General features: G+C 36.4%; 1 protein-coding gene across 1 annotated transcript in view; it reads left to right on the top strand.

Annotated features, from left to right (window-relative positions):
* Positions 1 to 20,898, top strand: part of CACNA1D (calcium voltage-gated channel subunit alpha1 D) — a 764,995-nt gene that overhangs the window by 597,126 nt on the left and 146,971 nt on the right. The window contains 1 exon segment of the mRNA XM_053689359.1: positions 11,463 to 11,468. Within this exon segment, the coding sequence (XP_053545334.1) occupies positions 11,463 to 11,468 (6 nt within the window).

Raw genomic sequence — 20,898 nt, 5'->3', positions numbered from 1 at the left:
AACCTTCCCATTTTAATTTGTTTAGCAAATTCAAAATGTGTTTCGAGTCCCTGGTATATGAGGGCAATCTAATTCCCATGGGCTGAAGGATGGCATCCAGCCACTGAGAGAGCCGCTCCAAAAGTGAGTCAACACCACTCACTATTAGGCGACCCTTGACATTAACCAGGGACAGACAAGGGTGTTAGTTTTAAACATAACTTTCTTTCCCCCATAGACATTAATGGGGTTGCGTTACAGCGATTTGCCATTCCGTGATTGATGTCTATGGAGGAAAGTGTGCACGAGCACGTAAACTCAGCCCTTGGCTTTTGTGCAGTATGGAGCTTAACGCACCATAACGCACAGCACAAGGAGGCTTTTCAGTAACTTGTAATGGCAGCGCTATGGAAAGTGCAATAACGCAATTTGTTGGCGTTATTTTGCACCCTGTTTAGCGCAAATCTCGTAATCTTGTTGAATGTTATTAAATCTAATAGGAAATGAGTTAGGTTACCATTAGTTAGGTTGGTATATGGAAATGTATTTGATGTGTAAATGTTTCACGAGAATTTACGCAAGCTCTGACAAGTCTCTTTGATTTGGCTGACAACAACCTGGTGAACACAGTAGCTGAAATTCCAGCTAAAAATATCCAAAATATAATTAAGCAAATTAAAATCATTAAGCAAAAATGTCTGACATTTTTTTTTCCGTTTTGAATTTAGGGAAAACAATTTTGCTAGCTGATGTGCTTGAGATTTAATATATGCTAAAACATATTTTCTTTCCTTGTTCAATTAACATTGATATATTTTTTTAATAGATACTGAAATTTCTTACTAAAATCTAAAATTAATGCATGAAAGGGACATTAAACACAAAATATATGTTAGATAGAATGAAACATTCAAAGAAAAAAATAGTCTGAGAATAACATTTAGATATATTTTTTAAAGTTTTATTAGCTGTTTAAATGTTTGCAAAATGAGTGTAAAGTTTCAGTGTCTATAAAACAATGGGAGCTGCCATGTTGTAACTTACAGTAGGTTACCTTCTCTGCTGTGGCCAATTAGAGACAGTTATAAATAGGTCACTAGAGTGTGCAGCCAATGGCTGTGTGCAATATAACTGTGTTCTGCACTTACATTTCTAACAGGAACTGAAATGCTCACAAATTCAGAATGGAATTACAGGAAAAGGGGACAAAATAAATAATGAAAAGTATATTACAGACTTCTTATATTTATATGATTTATAATTTTATATTACCATCTCAATGTCCCTTTAAAGTAACAGAGCTCCAATCTGTCCTATTTTTTGTGGGACAGTTCCAGTTTGGAACTTTAAACTGCTTTCCCTTTTCTCTAAAAAATTTTTAGCAGGCTGCAGGATGGGAGAGTTAAATTCAGTTCCACTTGTAATCTGGCCCTTAAGGTGCAGAATTGAGATGTCTGCTAAATGAATTAAAAACATTTTACAGGCTGGCCATAAGTCATCATTATTATTAAATATTGAAGTATTATCTAAAGGAAAGGGTAGAAGAGATTTTTTTCAGTATCTGTAAGCCGCACTTGCTTCCCATTAACAAATTACCACCCTCCGCCAATGGTTTAATCAATTTCCCCATTATAAATTCTCTTATTTGAGTAATATTATTTATAACGACTATGAAGGTACAAAAAAGGCAACAGCGAGTGAGCAAATAAAAAAAAATGTGCCCAACGCGGTCGCGTTTCACATCCGCTTCTTCAGGAGAACTGCCGTTGTGCAGACACATTGTATTTATGGGGTTACCACAACCTCCTTCCTATCATCATTGGAGTGGGAGTGTTTCTATTGGATGATGAGAAAATCAGTTCCACAAATTAAACCAGATATATATACAGTATATATATATATATATATATATATATATATATATATGTGTATATATATATATATATATATATATATATATATATATATACTCACCAGCCACTTTATTAGGTACACTTGTTCAATTGCTTGGTAACACAAATTGCTAATTAGCCAATCAGATGCAAGCAACTCAATGCATTTAGGCATCTAGATGTGTGTCAGTATATGGCCGGGTTAAAATACAATTTAAAACAAACTCTCAATAAAATGCATATACGAAACAATTAAAATCAATATTTTATTCCTAAATTCTTTATATTAGTTAAAGTTATATACACATTGAATTATATTTATAGGAACCATATTATGAATCAAACTATACAAAGCTTAAACTGTTACAATATTCTATACAAAGATCATAAAAATATACCTTTACAAATTACCTTATTCACAATAATCTCCCAAATCAGAGTTGCATTAAAATACCACAATGATATACCAAGGTATAGATTGTTAACTTCCAGACAAATATAATTAAGCTACTTAGCCCACAAATGATTCTATATAACTCTAATTAAAACACCAGAAGTTATATATATTATTAATGCAAACAGCCAATTTATCTGAGCTGAAATAAATTCTTATTTATCTACAATAAGGTAAATCCTAAAATATATCTGTATAGCTGCAATCTGACTATAGTCTTAGAATACCTTTGTTTAAAATATTAAAAATATAGAACAGTCATACATCACCACATGAACCAAATTAATTGTTCCCTTTTCCAAGTAAATTCAGGTCACCTCATATAAAGAAAGGTATTGCAATATGGATCAAGAAGTTAGTCCCAGTTTTTGCTTATAGTGACTGTGTCCCAAAAATGGCAGCAAAGTTTTCAGTCAAAAGTTAGCAGACAAAAATACTTTTTTTTTCTTTCTCTCTCCTTGCATGAGGTTATATCATGTGATATTTATATACCCCACACTTTTCTTATTCTAATCATTGGTTATGTACGATAGGCCCTTAATGCAGCTGTCTTTCCATTGGCCCTTGGAGCTTGTCCCTCTCATTGGTTCATTTGGATTTGCATGTGTTCTAGTAGTCAATCCATTTGGCTGTCATACCATTTTTAATCCCCTAGGGGCAGCAGACAACCACAAATGCAGTCTCACCATCAACATTGCCAACAGCTTATTTAACCTTAAAAATGTTTATCAAATACTTTAATTTCCAGTAACAATCACTTACAATTTTAATATAGATGGGACCTTATAGCACATTTTTTTCTGATTATTTTAATATGAAACATCAGTATTTTATTTATCATATTCTAGAAGATGTCTTAAAAGTTGTATTTTTATGAGGGACTAGTAGTATCAGTGAATGAAATATATATGTCTATCTGACTTATTCTGTATATCAGCTTATTTGATATACTGGCACATACTTCATTTCCTAGTCGCATCTTATCTAGAAATCTCATCTTCACATCAGTTCTTCCTGTAATGTTCACTAGATTTCTGGAAAACAAAGAAAAATGTATTCATTTTGAAATAACTTAAGCATTTATATATACTAATGTAGTTATTCATTTAATTTATTACAAATCTGAAATGCATTTCTCAGATCCATGGAAGTATACATTTGTATACAATACTGAGGTATATTTTACTTGAAATTTTAATACAAGTTGTAATTTAAAATGAATTTGAGCGTTACAATGCAAGACATGTGTCTCTGTTAGCCAGCACAGATGTGGATCCAAGGTCTAGGGGCAATTAACAGGTCTGTGCTAATTACTATATTCCTGGCTTTAGTGATGCATATCTTCCACCAAAGGGGTTTTTACAGACATTTAGGCTCCCTTTGTATTGAGCAGTGAGGGGGGTCTGTAAATCTATTATCGATTTTGGGCAGGAAACTCCATATATGGACATACACATCTGAGGGTTCAAAAATGATAATATTTACTTTGAAGTGGCCCACTGGCCTTATCTTATACAAAGGTCTAAACATTTTGTTCTTTCCTGTGTAACCAAGAAGAAGTGGGGGTTGGTCTGCCATGGCTACAGCCCACACAATTCATGTCAAATTAGATTTTAGCTAAAAATTAAATATTAGATTCCATAATACATCTGTAGTTTATTTAAGGTTACTTCATAGGTGCCTTAACACGTGGTGAAGACTACTTGTTGAAGTTCAAACGGAGCATCAGAATGGGGAAAAAATGGGATTTAAGTGACTTTGAACATGGCATGATTGTTGGTGCCAGACGGACTTGTCTGAGTATTTCAAAAACTGCTGCTCTACTAGGATTTTCACGCACAACTATCTCTAGAGTTTACAGAAAATGGTCCAAAAAAGAGAAAATATCCAGTGAGCAGCAGTTGTGTGGACGAAAATGCCTTGTTGATGTACTTCACAGGTGCCTTAACACGTGGTGAAGACTACTTGTTGAAGTTCAAACGGAGCATCAGAATGGGGAAAAAATGGGATTTAAGTGACTTTGAACATGGCATGATTGTTGGTGCCAGACGGACTTGTCTGAGTATTTCAAAAACTGCTGCTCTACTAGGATTTTCACGCACAACTATCTCTAGAGTTTACAGAAAATGGTCCGAAAAAGAGAAAATATCCAGTGAGCAGCAGTTGTGTGGACGAAAATGCCTTGTTGATGTCAGGGGTCAGAGGAGAATGGGCAGACTGGTTTGAAATGATAGAAAGGCAACAGTAACTCAAATAGCCACTTGTTAAAACCAAGGTATGCAAAATACCATCTCTGAATGCACAACACATCGAACCTTGAAGCAGATGGGCTACAGCAGCAGAAGACCATACCGGGTGCTACTCCTGTCAGCTAAGAACAGGAAACTGAAGCTACAATTCGCACAGGCTTACCAAAATTGGACATTAGAAGATTGGAAAAACGTTGCCTGGTCTGATGAGTCTTGATTTCAACTGCAGCATTCAGATGGTAGGGTCAGAATTTGGCATAAACAACATGAAAGCATGGATCCATCCTGCCTTGTATCAACAGTTCAGACTGGTGGTGGTGGTGTAATGGTATGGGGGATATTTCTTGGCACACTTTGGGCCCATTAGTACCAATTGAGCATTGTTTAAATGCCACGGCGTACCTGAGTATTGTTGCTGACCATATCCATTCCTTTATGACTGCAGTTTACCCATCTTCTGATGGCTACTTCCAGCAGGATAATGCACCATGTCACAAAGCTCAAATCATCTCAAACTGGTTTCTTGAACATGACAAGGAGTATGTGTCCGTGTTTGCATTCCCTCTTGTTTGAGGCTTAACCAAAAAATATGTACAAACTAACTAAACTAGATGATCTCCTAGATATATTGTTTAAAATATGTCCAAAACTGAGGCTTCATTAAACAGACTAATCACAAGGCAAGTTTAAAACATTATACTTTATACTTTATATCGAAATTGATTTTAAAAGACAAAAAGTTACAAATACGTTCCTAAAATTGGTCTAATTGACCCATATGCCTTACAAACACTACACAATGGTAGAATACAGTAAATAAATAATAGGGACGTCTCCCCAATGCTTAAAACCGGTAATTAATATTTTGTATGATCACAATTTTACAGCAGCATACAATTAACGATGTGTGCCTTGATTAAGGCTAAAAATAGCTTCACAGTGGGGATCCGTAAATTCAAACTTAGACTTAAGTGGCAATAGGAATACTTGAAAGTTCAGTATTTATTCACAATATTCAGCGTTAAATAGCAAGCAAGAGTTACAACATGTGAAAGATCTAAATTTGTACTTAAAAGATTCCACACAAGTCCTAAATACTCTTAAAGCTATACATTGTTATATACTGTTATTAATCATACTAAAGGCATACAGGCAGTAGAATTTTTCCTTAAAAAAGATTCTAATATGTCAGAGCAACATAGATCTTTTATTCTTAAAAGCATATATTACATACTAGAGAACAATTATTTCTTGTTTGATGGAAATTTTTATCTCCAAACTGAAGTTACAGCTATGGGCACAAGGTTTGCACCTAGCTATGCCAATCTATTTATGGGAGCCTGGGAGACCAAATTTTTCGGTACTGGTTGCTATGGTGCAAACCTTGTGCTCTACAAAAGATACATAGATGACCTTCTGATAGTATGGAAAGGCACAGAACAGAATCTTAAATCTATGTTTGAAAATATGAACAATAATTCCTGGGGTCTAAATTTTACTTTCAATTATAGTAAATATCTAATAGTCTTTCTAGACTTGGATATAATGGTGGTGAATAATAACCTTGAGACAAGGACACACTTTAAAAAGGTTGATAGTAATAATTATATACACGCCAATAGCTGTCATTTAGACACTTGGAAAAAGAATATTCCAACAGGACAATATTTGCGCATAAGAAAAAACTGTTCAAGAACAGTAGATTTCGAACAACAATCTGAAATTCTAGCAGAGAGATTTCATGCAAGAGGTTATAGAACAGACGTCACAAATAAAGCTATTGAAAGAGCAAAGAACACTGATAGGGAATCTCTATTAACATATAAAGAAAAACAAGAAGCAAAAAATTATCTAATTGAAATACCATTTATTACTAACTACCATGCAGATCATAATATTATTAAAGGCATTATAAAAAAACATTGGCATCTTCTTAGGGAAGATAATATTTTGGGTGAGAAGATTCTTGATAAACCAAAGTTTGTTTTTAAAAAGGCTGCAAATCTAAAAACAATATTGGCCCCTAGTGAACTAAAAAACCTAAGCCTAAACTTATGAAACAAAAAGATATAACAGGAAAGAATATCATTGGTTTCTTTCCATGTTATACATGTAAAGCCTGTACCCATAGCAAGAAAATAAAAAGTATACTTATAAATGATTCAGATAAACCACTCATCATTAGGGATATTATAAGATGTACTCATAAGAACATAATTTATGTTCATGTAATCTTTTTTACTTTGGTGAAACAAAGAGAATGGTTAGAGACAGAATCAGGGAACACCTAGGCAATATAGAGCATGGTTCTGAAGACACTCACTTATACAAACATTTTAAAAACATCCACAAGGGCAACACCAAAGATCTGTCATATTGGGGAATACAAAAGGTACGTAATAATTGGAGGGGTGGAGATATAGAAAAAAGACTCCTAATTAAGGAGGCAGAATTAATTTATAAGTATAATACATTATATCCTAATGGGTTAAATTCAGAGTTAGACCTATCACCCTTTCTCTGTGAATAATGGCACATTTATTCTATAGGCCTACTTGACAACAGATAATCCGTCTGAGCAGTTAGAACATGACATTAGGGATAACTTTTATCTTCATAGTTTTTTTAGCTTTTTTATTAAAGGACCAGTCAACACATTAGATTTGCATAATCAACAAATGCAAGATAACAAGACAATGCAATAGCACTTAGTCTGAACTTCAAATGAGTAGTAGATTTTTTTTATAACAAATATCAAAGTTATGTATATTTCCACTCCCCTTGTACCATGTGATAGCAATCAGCCAATCACAAATGCATATACGTATAGTCTGTGAATTCTTGCACATGCTCAGTAGGATCTGGTGACTCAAAAATTGTAAATATAGAAGACTGTGCACATTTTTTTTAATGGAAGTTAATTGGAAAGTTGTTTAGAATTACATGCTGTATCTGAATCATGAAAATGTAATTTAACCTGAGTGTCCCTTTAAGTTTTCCAGTTTTGATGTTGCCTAGTCTGATCAAAGACAGACATAATTTTAAAATGTATTTTAAAATTAGATATGATAAATGAATAATTATTAACACCCATATGCCTGTATAAATGTATAAATTGAGACCATCAAATAAGAAAAGCAGAATAAGGAATATCAAAATAAAGGCAAAACATCAAAATGGATATTGTATGGACTTTATTTGTGAGAATTTCCACCTTAAGAGTTTTTCACACACACTGGATGAAATACAAGGTAGAATGAATACTGAAATAACCTCAAAATCCACCTTAACCTGAATCAATCATTAAGGAACCAATTAGGATTTACTAACACCTTTAAAAGGACACTTGTAACAGTCACTAGTATCTTGATAAAGCTCTGGTTTGAGTGAAACGCGTCGATCTATGTGACTGCTGATCTATGTGATTGCTTTTACTCAACTGTTATTAGTTCAAATCCACTTGCTGCTAAGTGGGACGGCTTCATTTCTATCATTACGATATATAACATTTGGAGAACCTCTACCAACAAGCAATAACAACCAATCCCTATCGAGATACCTGTAAGTGACGTCAGACGCCAAGATCCATGCTGCGCTTTTAAGTCACTAGGTAAGAGCGAAGACAGCCGCTGTGTAACAGCTCCTCTGAAAAACGCTAAGGAGACAAGGTAATATCAACGAGAATCAGAGACTGAGAGTGCCTGATAAGTGTAACTCTTGCTTGCTATTTAACGCTGAATTTTGTGAATAAATACTGAACTTTCAAGTATTCCTATTGCCACTTAAGTCTAAGTTTGAATTTACGGATCCCCACTGTGAAGCTATTTTTAGCCTTAATCAAGGCACACATCGTTAATTGTATGCTGCTGTAGAATTGTGATCATACAAAATATTAATTGCCGGTTTTAAGCATTGGGGAGACGTCCCTATTATTTATATACTGTATCCTACCATTGTGTAGTGTTTGTAAGGCATATGGGTCAATTAGACCAATTTTAGGAACGTATTTGTAACTTTTTTTCTTTTAAAATCAATTTCGATATAAAGTATAAAGTATAATATTTTAAACTTGCCTTGTGATTAGTCTGTTTAATGAAGCCTCAGTTTTGGGCATATTTTAAACAATATATCTAGGAGATCATCTAGTTTAGTTAGTATGTACATATTTTTTGGTTAAGCCTCAAACAAGAGGGACTGCAAACACGGACACATACTCACTTTGTCCTTACATATGCAGGACATATAACTGCAAAACATTGTCACATATTATATTAATTTTTGGTTTAAAGTGCCACACTAATTCTCAGCAAATTCTATAGGGAGATTCTGCAACCCTTTTAACTATTGTATTTCTTATGAGTACTAGTATACACTATTATGTTATTATGAAAAATAGAGTGCTATAACACGTATATATAAAAAATATAATTAATATTTTCTTTTCTTTTCACTTATACCTTAAGCTAAATCTTAGCGCACCTACTAATCTTTTTTACTATACCTTGAATATCATAATTACCAACTATGAATTATTTTGTTAAAGTAGAAAAACTTCACTGTAAGCAATTCTGTACTGATAAGCAACACAGTTAATAGCTACATATTATTACTGATTAATAATATATACGTGTATCTGAATATATAAGTAAATACACATGACCAATTTTATGCCTCTATTATATAGCAATGTGAAAACCTACATATTATGATGTATGTATATAAGCTAAAATGATTCTTAGTTACACCGATAATCATTTTATGTTTGAAGCCTAACCATATAGCTTTGTGTAACAGGCTTTCCAAGTAGACCATTAAAAAAGCCTTTGAAAAATATCATGTGGCCTTAATAGCTAAGTTCATGACCTCTGTCCATGGCGCCGTAGGGCTTGAGCTGCTCTGAGCATACTGTCATGTCTATTAATTAGTTATGGTCTTTCATAATGAAGATCAATTTAAAAGAAAAGAAAATGCTTGAAGCTGATTTGTGTTTTTATATATTCTAGACCATAAAATAAGGGTACTGGTGATCTCATCATTTTTGAATATGTATTTCTGTGTTTTTAAGAAGCGTATTACAATATTTACCATGCTCCTTATTAGAGGAAGGGTAGGTTATAAAGGGACTGCTTTGCAAACTTATGATAATTTACACCAGTGAGAATTAAGAGGAGTACTTTGGGCAGCAGCTTTTTAGTGGACCTTGCCCCTTTGTGGCCTCATTGTTGCTGCTAACAGTAATGCCCCATTCTTATCAATACCTCTGAAAACATGGCCATCACAGCTACTAATTTCCATTTATCCTGTGGATGCTAGAAAGAGCTGCAATTGAAACTCATGGTATTTCTTGGAGATGTTGGACAGCAACATTCTGAAAGATAAAAGAGGGTGTGCAAGATCTCAGTATAGCTGAGCTCCCCACCCTAGATGTTCCACCCACAATATAGTGATTGTGCCCCCAGATACCCTCATGAGACACTTGCAGGCCCATTTATCAAGCTCCGTATGGAGCTTGAAGGGCCGTGTTTCTGGCGAGTCTTCAGACTCGCCAGAAACACAACTTATGAAGCAGCGGTCTAAAGACCGCTGCTCCATAACCCTGTCCGCCTGCTCTGAACAGGCGGACAGGAATCGCCGGACATCAACCCGATCGAATACGATCGGGTTGATTGACAGCTCCCTGCTGGCGGCCGATTGGCCGCGAGTCAGCAGGGGGCGGCGTTGCACCAGCAGCTCTTGTGAGCTGCTGGTGCAATGTTAAATGCGGAGATCGTATTGCTCTCCGCATTTAGCGAGGTCTTGCGGACCTGATCCGCAGTGTCGGATCAGGTCCGCAAGCCCTTTGATAAATGGGCCTGTTGGCCTTCATTATTCTAATATCCTGCTACATTTCCCAGTTTCTATGAATATTTATTATGAAAAAAATCACTGCACTTTTGAGATAAACATAAAAAAGGCAAATATAACCAACAGTAACTTGTTGGTTTTTATTATTTAGAAAATATAAAAAAAATATTTATTGGCTTTCAGACCCTCTTTATCTATTTACATTACTTATTACATTTTATATATTATGTTTCTAAGTAGTAATATACCTGAAACAATGTATTTTGTTGTAACTTGCAAAACATTTTAATTTTTTAAGCCTCCAGAAATTGACCCAACAGGGCCACCCACGGTAAGATCTGGTTTGTACTAAAGAGTGTTGTGAGACTTCTATATTATCTATTTTTTTTTTTTTTTTAAATCTCTACTGTTTTTTTCGTCCTGTTACTATTTTCTACATTGGTGAGAAATGTATTCAGTTATATTTCTATATTTTATTTACTCTGAGTGATCTTTGCTTTCTGATGGAATGATTAGAAGTATTATGTTTTATCTAACGCAAACTAAAATGTGCATAACTCAAAGGCTGTGCTGCATGCAACATGAATTCCGATAAAAAATCTCTTTCTTCTAAGCATGTGTTTATTTGTGTTTGGTTTGTAAAATGACAGAAAGGATTAGCAATATTAGATCAATGGCTTCACTGGGGACTAGTACAAAATAGGTGGAACAGAATATAACAGATAAAATATGATCTTATTTGTTTTTTCTTAATCCTTAATTCTTTGTTTTTTCTTAATCCTCAACACACACTGACAAGACAATTTGTTATAATATCTGAACTAGAGCACAGGTGAAATAATCAGCTCATTGCTGAGAGCTTGTTAATAACCATGGTTACTGATCAGCGGATTCTTCCAGTTGTGCTCTAGTGCAGATATCCTAAAATTCTGGGCCTATTGTGTGCCCTGAGGACTGAAGTTGAGAACCACTGCACTATTAGAACATCATCTTATTTATGTGTCTGTGTGTTAGACAGTAATAATAAACACCATGACACCAAAGCCTGGTGTATCTAATTACCCAACCAGGTCCTACTTCGTAATTCCTAGTTCTTACAGCCTTCCCCACACAATACCCACTGTTTACTGGCCATACAGTGCCCCAAATATGATTTTGTTTTATATTCTCTTTTGCCATGTTGTCTACTTTTTGTACCTTTCTATTTTGTGCCACCCTCTCTTCCCTCTGTATCATGATCTCTTCCCTCTGTATCATGATCTCTTCCCTCTGTATCATGATCTCTTCCCTCTGTATCATGATCTCTTCCCTCTGTATCATGATCTCTTCCCTCTGTATCATGATGTCTTCCCTCTGTATCGTGATCTCTTCCCTTTGTACCACCCTCTCTTCTCTCTGTATCATGATCTCTTCCCTTTGTACCATCCTCTCTTCTCTCTGTATCATGATCTCTTCCCTCTGTATCATGATCTCTTCCCTCTGTATCATGATCTCTTCCCTCTGTATCATGATCTCTTCCCTTTGTACCATCCTCTCTTCCCTCTGTATCATGATCTCTTCCCTTTGTGCCATCCTATCTTCTCTCTGTATCATGATCTCTTCCCTCTGTATCATGATCTCTTCCCTCTGTATCATGATCTCTTCCCTCTGTATCATGACCTCTTCCATCTGTATCATGATCGCTTCCATCTGTATCATGATGTCTTCCATCTGTATCATGATGTCTTCCCTCTGTATCATGATCTCTTCCCTCTGTATCATGATGTCTTCCCTCTGTATCATGATCTCTTCCCTTTGTACCACCCTTGTTTCTCTCTGTATCATGATCTCTTCCCTTTGTACCATCCTCTCTTCTCTCTGTATCATGATCTCTTCCCTCTGTATCATGATCTCTTCCCTCTGTATCATGATCTCTTCCCTCTGTATCATGATCTCTTCCCTTTGTACCATCCTCTCTTCCCTCTGTATCATGATCTCTTCCCTTTGTACCATCCTCTCTTCCCTCTGTATCATGATCTCTTCCCTCTGTATCATAATCTCTTCCCTCTGTATCATGATCTCTTCCATCTGTATCATGATCTCTTCCCTCTGTATCATGATCTCTTCCATCTGTATCATGATGTCTTCCCTCTGTATCATGATCTCTTCCCTTTGTTCCAGCCTCTCTTCTCTCTGTATCATGATCTCTTCCCTCTGTATCATGATCTCTTCCCTCTGTATTATGATCTCTTCCCTCTGTATCATGATCTCTTTCCTCTGTATCATGATCTCTTCCCTCTGTATCATGATCTCTTCCCTCTGTATCATGATCTCTTTCCTTTGTAGCACCCTCTCTTCTCCCTCTGTATCATGATTTCTTCCCTTTGTTCCACCCTCTCTTCTCTCTGTATCATAATCTCTTCCCTCTGTATCATGATCTCTTCCCTCTGTATCATGATCTCTTCCCTCTGTATCATGATGTCTTCCCTCTGTATCATGATCTCTTCCCTTTGTTCCACCCTCTATTCTCTCTGTATCATGATCTCTTCCCTCTGTATCATGATCTCTTCCCTCTGTATCATGATCTCTTCCCTCTGTATCATGATCTCTTCCATCTGTATCATGATCTCTTCCCTCTGTATCATAACCTCTTCCATCTGTATCATGATGTCTTCCCTCTGTATCATGATCTCTTCCCTTTGTTCCACCCTCTCTTCTCTCTGTATCATGATCTCTTCCCACTGTATCATGATCTCTTCCCTCTGTATTATGATCTCTTCCCTCTGTATCATGATCTCTTTCCTCTGTATCATGATCTCTTCCCTCTGTATCATGATCTCTTTCCTCTGTATCATGATCTCTTCCCTCTGTATCATGATCTCTTCCCTTTGTAGCACCCTCTCTTCTCCCTCTGTATCATGATTTCTTCCCTTTGTTCCACCCTCTCTTCTCTCTGTATCATAATCTCTTCCCTCTGTATCATGATCTCTTCCCTCTGTATCATGATGTCTTCCCTTTGTATCATGATCTCTTCCCTTTGTTCCACCCTCTCTTCTCTCTGTATCATGATCTCTTCCCTCTGTATCATGATCTCTTCCCTCTATATCATGATATCTTCCCTCTGTATCATGATCTCTTCCCTTTCTACCACCCTCTCTTCCCCCTCTGTATCATGATCTCTTCCCTTTGTACCACCCTCTCTGCCCTCTGTATCATGAGCTCTTCCCTTTGTTCCACCCTCTCTTCCCTCTGTATCATTATCTCTTCCCTTTGTACCACACTCTCTTCCCTCTGTATCATGATCTCTTCCCTCTGTATCATGATGTCTTCCCTCTGTATCATGATCTCTTCCTTTTGTACCACCCTCGTTTCTCTCTGTATCATGATCTCTTCCCTTTGTACCATCCTCTCTTCTCTCTGTATCATGATCTCTTCCCTCTGTATCATGATCTCTTCCCTCTGTATCATGATCTCTTCCCTTTGTGCCATCCTCTCTTCCCTCTGTATCATGATCTCTTCCCTTTGTACCATCCTCTCTTCTCTCTATATCATGATCTCTTCCCTCTGTATCATGATCTCTTCCCTCTGTATCATGATCTATTCCCTCTGTAGCATGATCTCTTCCATCTGTATCATGATGTCTTCCATCTGTATCATGATCTCTTCCCTCTGTATCATGATCTCTTCCATCTGTATCATGATGTTTTATCTCTGTATCATGATCTCTTCCCTTTGTACCATCCTCTCTTCTCTCTATATCATGATCTCTTCCCTCTGTATCATGATCTCTTCCCTCTGTATCATGATCTATTCCCTCTGTAGCATGATATCTTCCCTCTGTATCATGATCTCTTCCATCTGTATCATGATATCTTCCCTCTGTATCATGATCTCTTCCATCTGTATCATGATGTCTTCCCTCTGTATCATGATCTCTTCCCTTTGTTCCACCCTCTCTTCTCTCTGTATCATGATCTCTTCCCTTTGTATCATGATCTCTTCCCTCTGTATTATGATCTCTTCCCTCTGTATCATGATCTCTTTCCTCTGTATCATGATCTCTTCCCTCTGTATCATGATCTCTTCCCTTTGTAGCACCCTCCTTTTCCCTCTGTATCATGATTTCTTCCCTCTGTATCATGATCTCTTCTCTCTGTATCATAATCTCTTCCCTTTGTATCATGATCTCTTCCCTCTGTATCATGATCTCTTCCCTCTGTATCATGATGTCTTCCCTCTGTATCATGATCTCTTCCCTTTGTTCCACCCTCTCTTCTCTCTGTATCATGATCTCTTCCCTCTGTATCATGATCTCTTCCCTCTGTATTATGATCTCTTCCCTCTGTATCATGATCTCTTTCCTCTGTATCATGATCTCTTCCCTCTGTATCATGATCTCTTCCCTTTGTAGCACCCTCTCTTCTCCCTCTGTATCATGATTTCTTTCCTTTGTTCCACCCTCTCTTATCTCTGTATCATAATCTCTACCCTCTGTATCATGATCTCTTCCCTCTGTATCATGATCTCTTCCCTCTGTATCATGATGTCTTCCCTCTGTTTCATGATCTCTTCCCTTTGTTCCACCCTCTCTTCTCTCTGTATCATGATCTCTTCCCTCTGTATCACAATCTCTTCCCTCTGTATCATGATCTCTTCCCTCTGTATCATGATCTCTTCCATCTGTATCATGATCTCTTCCCTCTGTATCATGATCTCTTCCATCTGTATCATGATGTCTTCCATCTGTATCATGATCTCTTCCCTCTGTATCATGATCTCTTCCATCTGTATCATGATGTCTTATCTCTGTATCATGATCTCTTCCCTTTGTTCCACCCTCTCTTCTCTCTGTATCATGATCTCTTCCCTCTGTATCATAATCTCTTCCCTCTGTATCATGATCTCTTCCCTCTGTATTATGATCTCTTCCCTCTGTATCATGATCTCTTTCCTCTGTATCATGATCCCTTCCCTCTGTATCATGATCTCTTCCCTTTGTAGCACCCTCTCTTCTCCCTCTGTATCATGATTTCTTCCCTTTATTCCACCCTCTCTTCTCTCTGTATCATAATCTCTTCCCTCTGTATCATGATCTCTTCCCTCTGTATCATGATCTCTTCCCTCTGTATCATGATATCTTCCCTCTGTTTCATGATCTCTTCCCTTTGTTCCACCCTCTCTTCTCTCTGTATCATGATCTCTTCCCTCTGTATCATGATCTCTTCCCTCTGTATCATGATCTCTTCCATCTGTATCATGATCTCTTCCCTCTGTATCATGATCTCTTCCATCTGTATCATGATGTCTTCCCTCTGTATCATGATCTCTTCCCTTTGTTCCACCCTCTCTTCTCTCTGTATCATGATCTCTTCCCTCTGTATCATGATCTCTTCCCTCTGTATTATAATCTCTTCCCTCTGTATCATGATCTCTTTCTTCTGTATCATGATCTCTTCCCTCTGTATCATGATCTCTTCCCTTTGTACCACCCTCTCTTCCCCCTCTGTATCATGATCTCTTCCCTTTGTTCCACCCTCTCTTACCTCTGTATCATTATTTCTTCCCTTTGTACCACCCTCTCTGCCCTCTGTATCATGATCTCTTCCCTTTGTTCCACCCTCTCTTCCCTCTGTATCATTATCTCTTCCCTTTGTACCACACTCTCTTCCCTCTATATCATGATTTCTTCACTTTGTACCACACTCTCTTCCCTCTGTATCATGATCTCTTCCCTTTGTGCCACACTCTCTTCCCTCTGTATCTTGATCTCTTCCCTTTGTTACACCCTCTTCCCTCTGTATCGTGATCTCTTCCCTTTGTACCACCCTCCCTTCCCTCTGTATCATGATCTCTTCCCTTTGTTCCACCCTCTTCCCTCTCTATCATGATCTCTTCCTTGTGTACCACCCTCTCTTCCCTCTGTATCATGATCTCTTCCCTTTGTACCACACTCTCTTCCCTCTGTATCATGATCTCTTCCCTTTGTTCCACCCTCTCTTCCTTTTGTATCATGATCTCTTCCCTTTGTTCCACCCTCTCTTCCCTCTATATCATGATCTCTTCCTATTGTTTCACCCACCCTCTCTTCCCTCTGTATCATGATCTCTTCCCTTTGTACCAAACTATCTTCCCTCTGTATCATAATCTCTTCCCTTTGTACCACCCTCTCTTCCCTCTGTATCATGATTTCTTCCCTTTGTACCACTATATCTTCCCTCTGTATCATAATCTCTTCCCTTTGTACCATAATCTCTCCTCTCTGTATCATGATCTCTTCCCTCTGTATCATGATCTCTTCCCTTTGTATCATGATCTCTTTCCTCTGTATCATGATCTCTTCCCTTCGTACCATCCTCTCTTCTCTCTGTATCATGATCTCTTCCCTCTGTATCATGATCTCTTCCCTCTGTATCATGATCTCTTCCATCTGAAGTTAGAATCAATATTGCATATAGCAAAACAACCAACCAAACAACCTCAGTTTAAATAGCCTTGGATTTCACCAACTGAAAAAGACCCATTGTATACTACATATTTCATGACTATTACTGCTCAAATTTGGGAGCCGTTATGGGAGAGACCACAATCTATGCTGTCAGTAATTTCAATTAATTATCTATTATTAATTAAACGTCTCATAGAAATTAAAGAGGAAAGGGTTAGGGTACACTTGATGCGCGTTTCGCACCACAGGCTTTTACAAAGGCGAACCTTCAACGTTAACCCAGTTCTTATTTAATGGGCGTGTTTCTTGTAAATAGGTTTTTTACCAATCAATGTAATACTGCCTAATACGCCTGCTAAAATGATGTATCTGTACTAATAAACAAAACATAAGTGATGTCTTTGTGCGCACAATCATACCTTCATTGAATATCCACACCCAGCCCGTATGTTGTGTTTATGTTTTATGGGTAATTAACAAACAATCTGCCTACTTTGATAAAGTGTCTATAATTATTCCACCTCCTGGGTATCATTTCCACTCCTCTTGGTGTTATATACTGTGGGTGTTTATTGTAGCTACAAATAACCCTCATGTTGAAGTAAACACAGTATCTAATCGACACCATTACATTAGTTATCACTTATTTCAGTATTTTATGTCAAGTTTATGTTATGAATGAAACCATCAAGTAATCCTTTTGTTAAAAAACTAATTATATCATGTCAACACAGTCCCATCAAATATTGCACATTTAACATAAATATTGTCCTCTGTAACCATTTGTTCCTTAAAGGGATATGAAACCCAAATTTTTTCTTTAATGATTCAGATAGAGCATGCGATTTTAAACAACGTTCAACTTCTAATTTACTTCTATTATCAAGTTTTCTTCGTTCTCTTGATGTCTTTTTTTGAAAAGCAGAGATGTATGTTTAGGAGCCAGGCCATTTCTGGAGCCCTATATGGCAGCAGTTTTTCAAGAATGTTATCAATTTGCAAAAGCACTAAATGGCAGCACTTTTTCCTGCAATGTAGTGCTCCAGATGCCTACCTAGGTATCTCTTCAATAAAGAATATCACGGGAACAAAGCAAATTTGATAAAAGAAATAAATTAGAAACTTTTTTGAAATGGCATGTTCTGTCTGAATCATAAAAGAAAATTTTTGGGTTTCGTATCCCGTTAAGGTACTGGTCAAACATCTATCATCATCAATAGTTATAGTCATATGATAATAAATGTTTGCCTTTTTTTTGTGTTGTACCATATGTATGGATCTTTGCAGTGGAATTATAACTATATAACTTGTGTTATACATTTGAGTAGCAAACTCCCAAAGCTGCCTATTGCTTAGGAAGAGAGATTGTGTCTGCAATGCTGTAATCTCTTCTGAAGATCTTGTGCATGCTAGACAGAACATTCCAGAAATATGTAGATGATACATTACGGCCTTCGATTGATACAATACGGTTCCTGCATCTATTCAGCTCTTTTTACAAGATTATGTTTTGCCCAGAGTTACTACTCAGTTTGTGTTTTATTGCATTGCATTTTTACGGTTCGGTCCAATATAGTTAAAATGTTATAAATACCAAGATAATACCCTGATATGCTTGGCATTTTTTTTAAGGAAATATATTTTCTCAGACATAGGCATTCAATAAAAAAATGGACAGCTTTTTTTTGTAACATTATATAAATTGCTTTGTAGGTAAGTATGGTAGTGCATATTCTTTCAGCACATGTAACTTTCCTTATTGTATTACACATGGATTTCTTTTTTTTCAAGTTTAGTCCTCTACAGAACCATTATTTGCTCCATGACCCCCCTTAACCCAATGATATGAAATTTAGGTTTTGAAAAATTCAAATAATTGCAGATGTTGCTCATTTTTCCTGCATGTTTAAAGTGAAAATAGACAGCACACAGTCCAGAAATCAAATAAAATCTGTTTTTTTTTCTCCGTATTTTTTTATTTAATTTAATTTATTTTAAATATATAAAATATTTTCACTCTTTCAAAGCCGATGCCCACAGAACAAGCCCCAACAGGGGATCCTGCGGTAAGACTAGACAAGTGCTGCGAGTGGTTTAGTTTTTATGTTTTTTTTCCCCTCTTATTCGGTTTTCTATCATTAGTTTATCTTTATCTTATACTGTAATTTATCACAGACAAATTTATTTTGTTTGCCTTTTTTCATGCATCAGAGACAGGGGTTCTTAAACTTTTTTTTACTATTACAGACCCCAATGGATTGCCCAATATGTCCCCCAAACCCCCAGACTGTCCAAATCATCATTATCACCAGTCCTATTAAAGGGACAGTATACACTCATTTTCATATAACTGCATGTAATAGACACTACTATAAATAATAAGATGCACAGATACTGATATAAAAATCCAGTATAAAACTGTTTAAAAACTTACTTAGAAGCTGTCAGTTTGGCTCTGTTGAAAAGGTAGTTGGAAAGCCCACTGCAAGTGGGAAATAAGACACTCCCCCCTCCCCCTTCTTTTGCATTTGAAAAGACCCTTTACACAAACAGGAGCAAGCTGGAGAAGGTAGCTGACGGTATTCACATAAAGCTTTGGGGCTTGGTTAGGAGTCTGAAAATCAGAGCAATGTTATTTAAAAATAAGCAAAACTATACAGTTATTTTTAAAAAAAACTTTATGGGCTATATAAATAGATCATCTACAAAACATTTATGCAAAGAAAAAATTAGTGTATAATGTCCCTTTAAGTACCAGTATGACTTTAAAATATGTCATTAGCTTGGTTTTATGTTACATATAGATAGCTAGGGACAGAACAACTGAAAGAAAATCATAAATATTGTATCATATTTATTTATATAAAAACAACAAATCACAAATACACAAACTAGCTTAGCTATAATGTGAGATTTTTGTTGGTGTTTTTGTGCAATAAAAACATGGACTCTAGGTATTGATAAAGGGGATAGTTAATAATCTAATTGAACAACATTTTTGTTTAAATTATTCAGAGATCAAATACCATTGTTTGGTTTCCATACCTTTAAGGGGTATGGAATACCCTCTGTTAAGAACTCCTGCTCCAAGATTGTGAAATGCATGTGCCTTTTATTTCATCATGAAGAATTAATATAAAGAATTATTATACAATATTAGAGCATGCAGCCTTTTCTTTACTATGTTAATGCTATATGTTCTGCAGTTTTTCACATTATATTACAGAGTGAGTTACAGACATGAGGACCATACTATAAATTGGGCTGTATGTGCCATTTAGTATATATTTAGTAGAGACACAATACAATTTTATTTTAAAAAAAAGTCTGGTTAATTGATTTAAATTCAATATTGGTACATTTTGCATACATTAGAGCATAATCATGTCTTCCACCATTTATTTTCCGCCACGTGGAGGCTGAGGGTGAAGTCTCGTGGTCTGGGAGCTATCATTGTCATGGCTGAGTATGATCAGTCTAAGACACTGGTTTTCAAACCTATCCTCCAGCCTCCCCAACAGGCCAGATTTTCAGGATTACCTTGGCTGAGAACAGGTAAAATAACTGTTTACTAATCAGATGATTATTTCACCTGTGCTCCAGTTCAGATATCCTCAAAATCTGGCCTGTTTGGGAGGCGTGAGGACAGGTTTGAAAACCAGTAGTCTAAGGGTTTGATGATTATAGACTGTAATGTATTTGTCTCTCCTTAACATCCAGAACACTATAAAGCTAGACAAACTACAATTTATCTTTCCAAAAATTTTTGTGGAACCTCAGGGTTCTGACAAGATGTCTTAGATAATGTCACAAAAGCTTGAGATCATCAGGTGCTGAGTGCTATAGGTATTGCTTGGTGTTCCTAGGCAGAGTATAGATGGTTCCTGGTCTCATTTTGTGAAACACATACATAAAAAAGGGAAGTACATACGTTTGGGAGCTGTGCATGTGTAAGGCTTGTGCACAGCAAGTGCATTCATAAATCTCCCCACATTCTGACTTTAATTTTGATAGACTACAGAAATCTCAAGATAAATAAAAAAATTGCAGATAAGC

Source organism: Bombina bombina, chromosome 7, assembly GCF_027579735.1.
Source record: "Bombina bombina isolate aBomBom1 chromosome 7, aBomBom1.pri, whole genome shotgun sequence".
NCBI lineage: Eukaryota > Metazoa > Chordata > Amphibia > Anura > Bombinatoridae > Bombina > Bombina bombina.
Note: the sequence above shows the minus strand (reverse complement) of the source record. Positions and strands in the feature narration are given on the sequence as shown.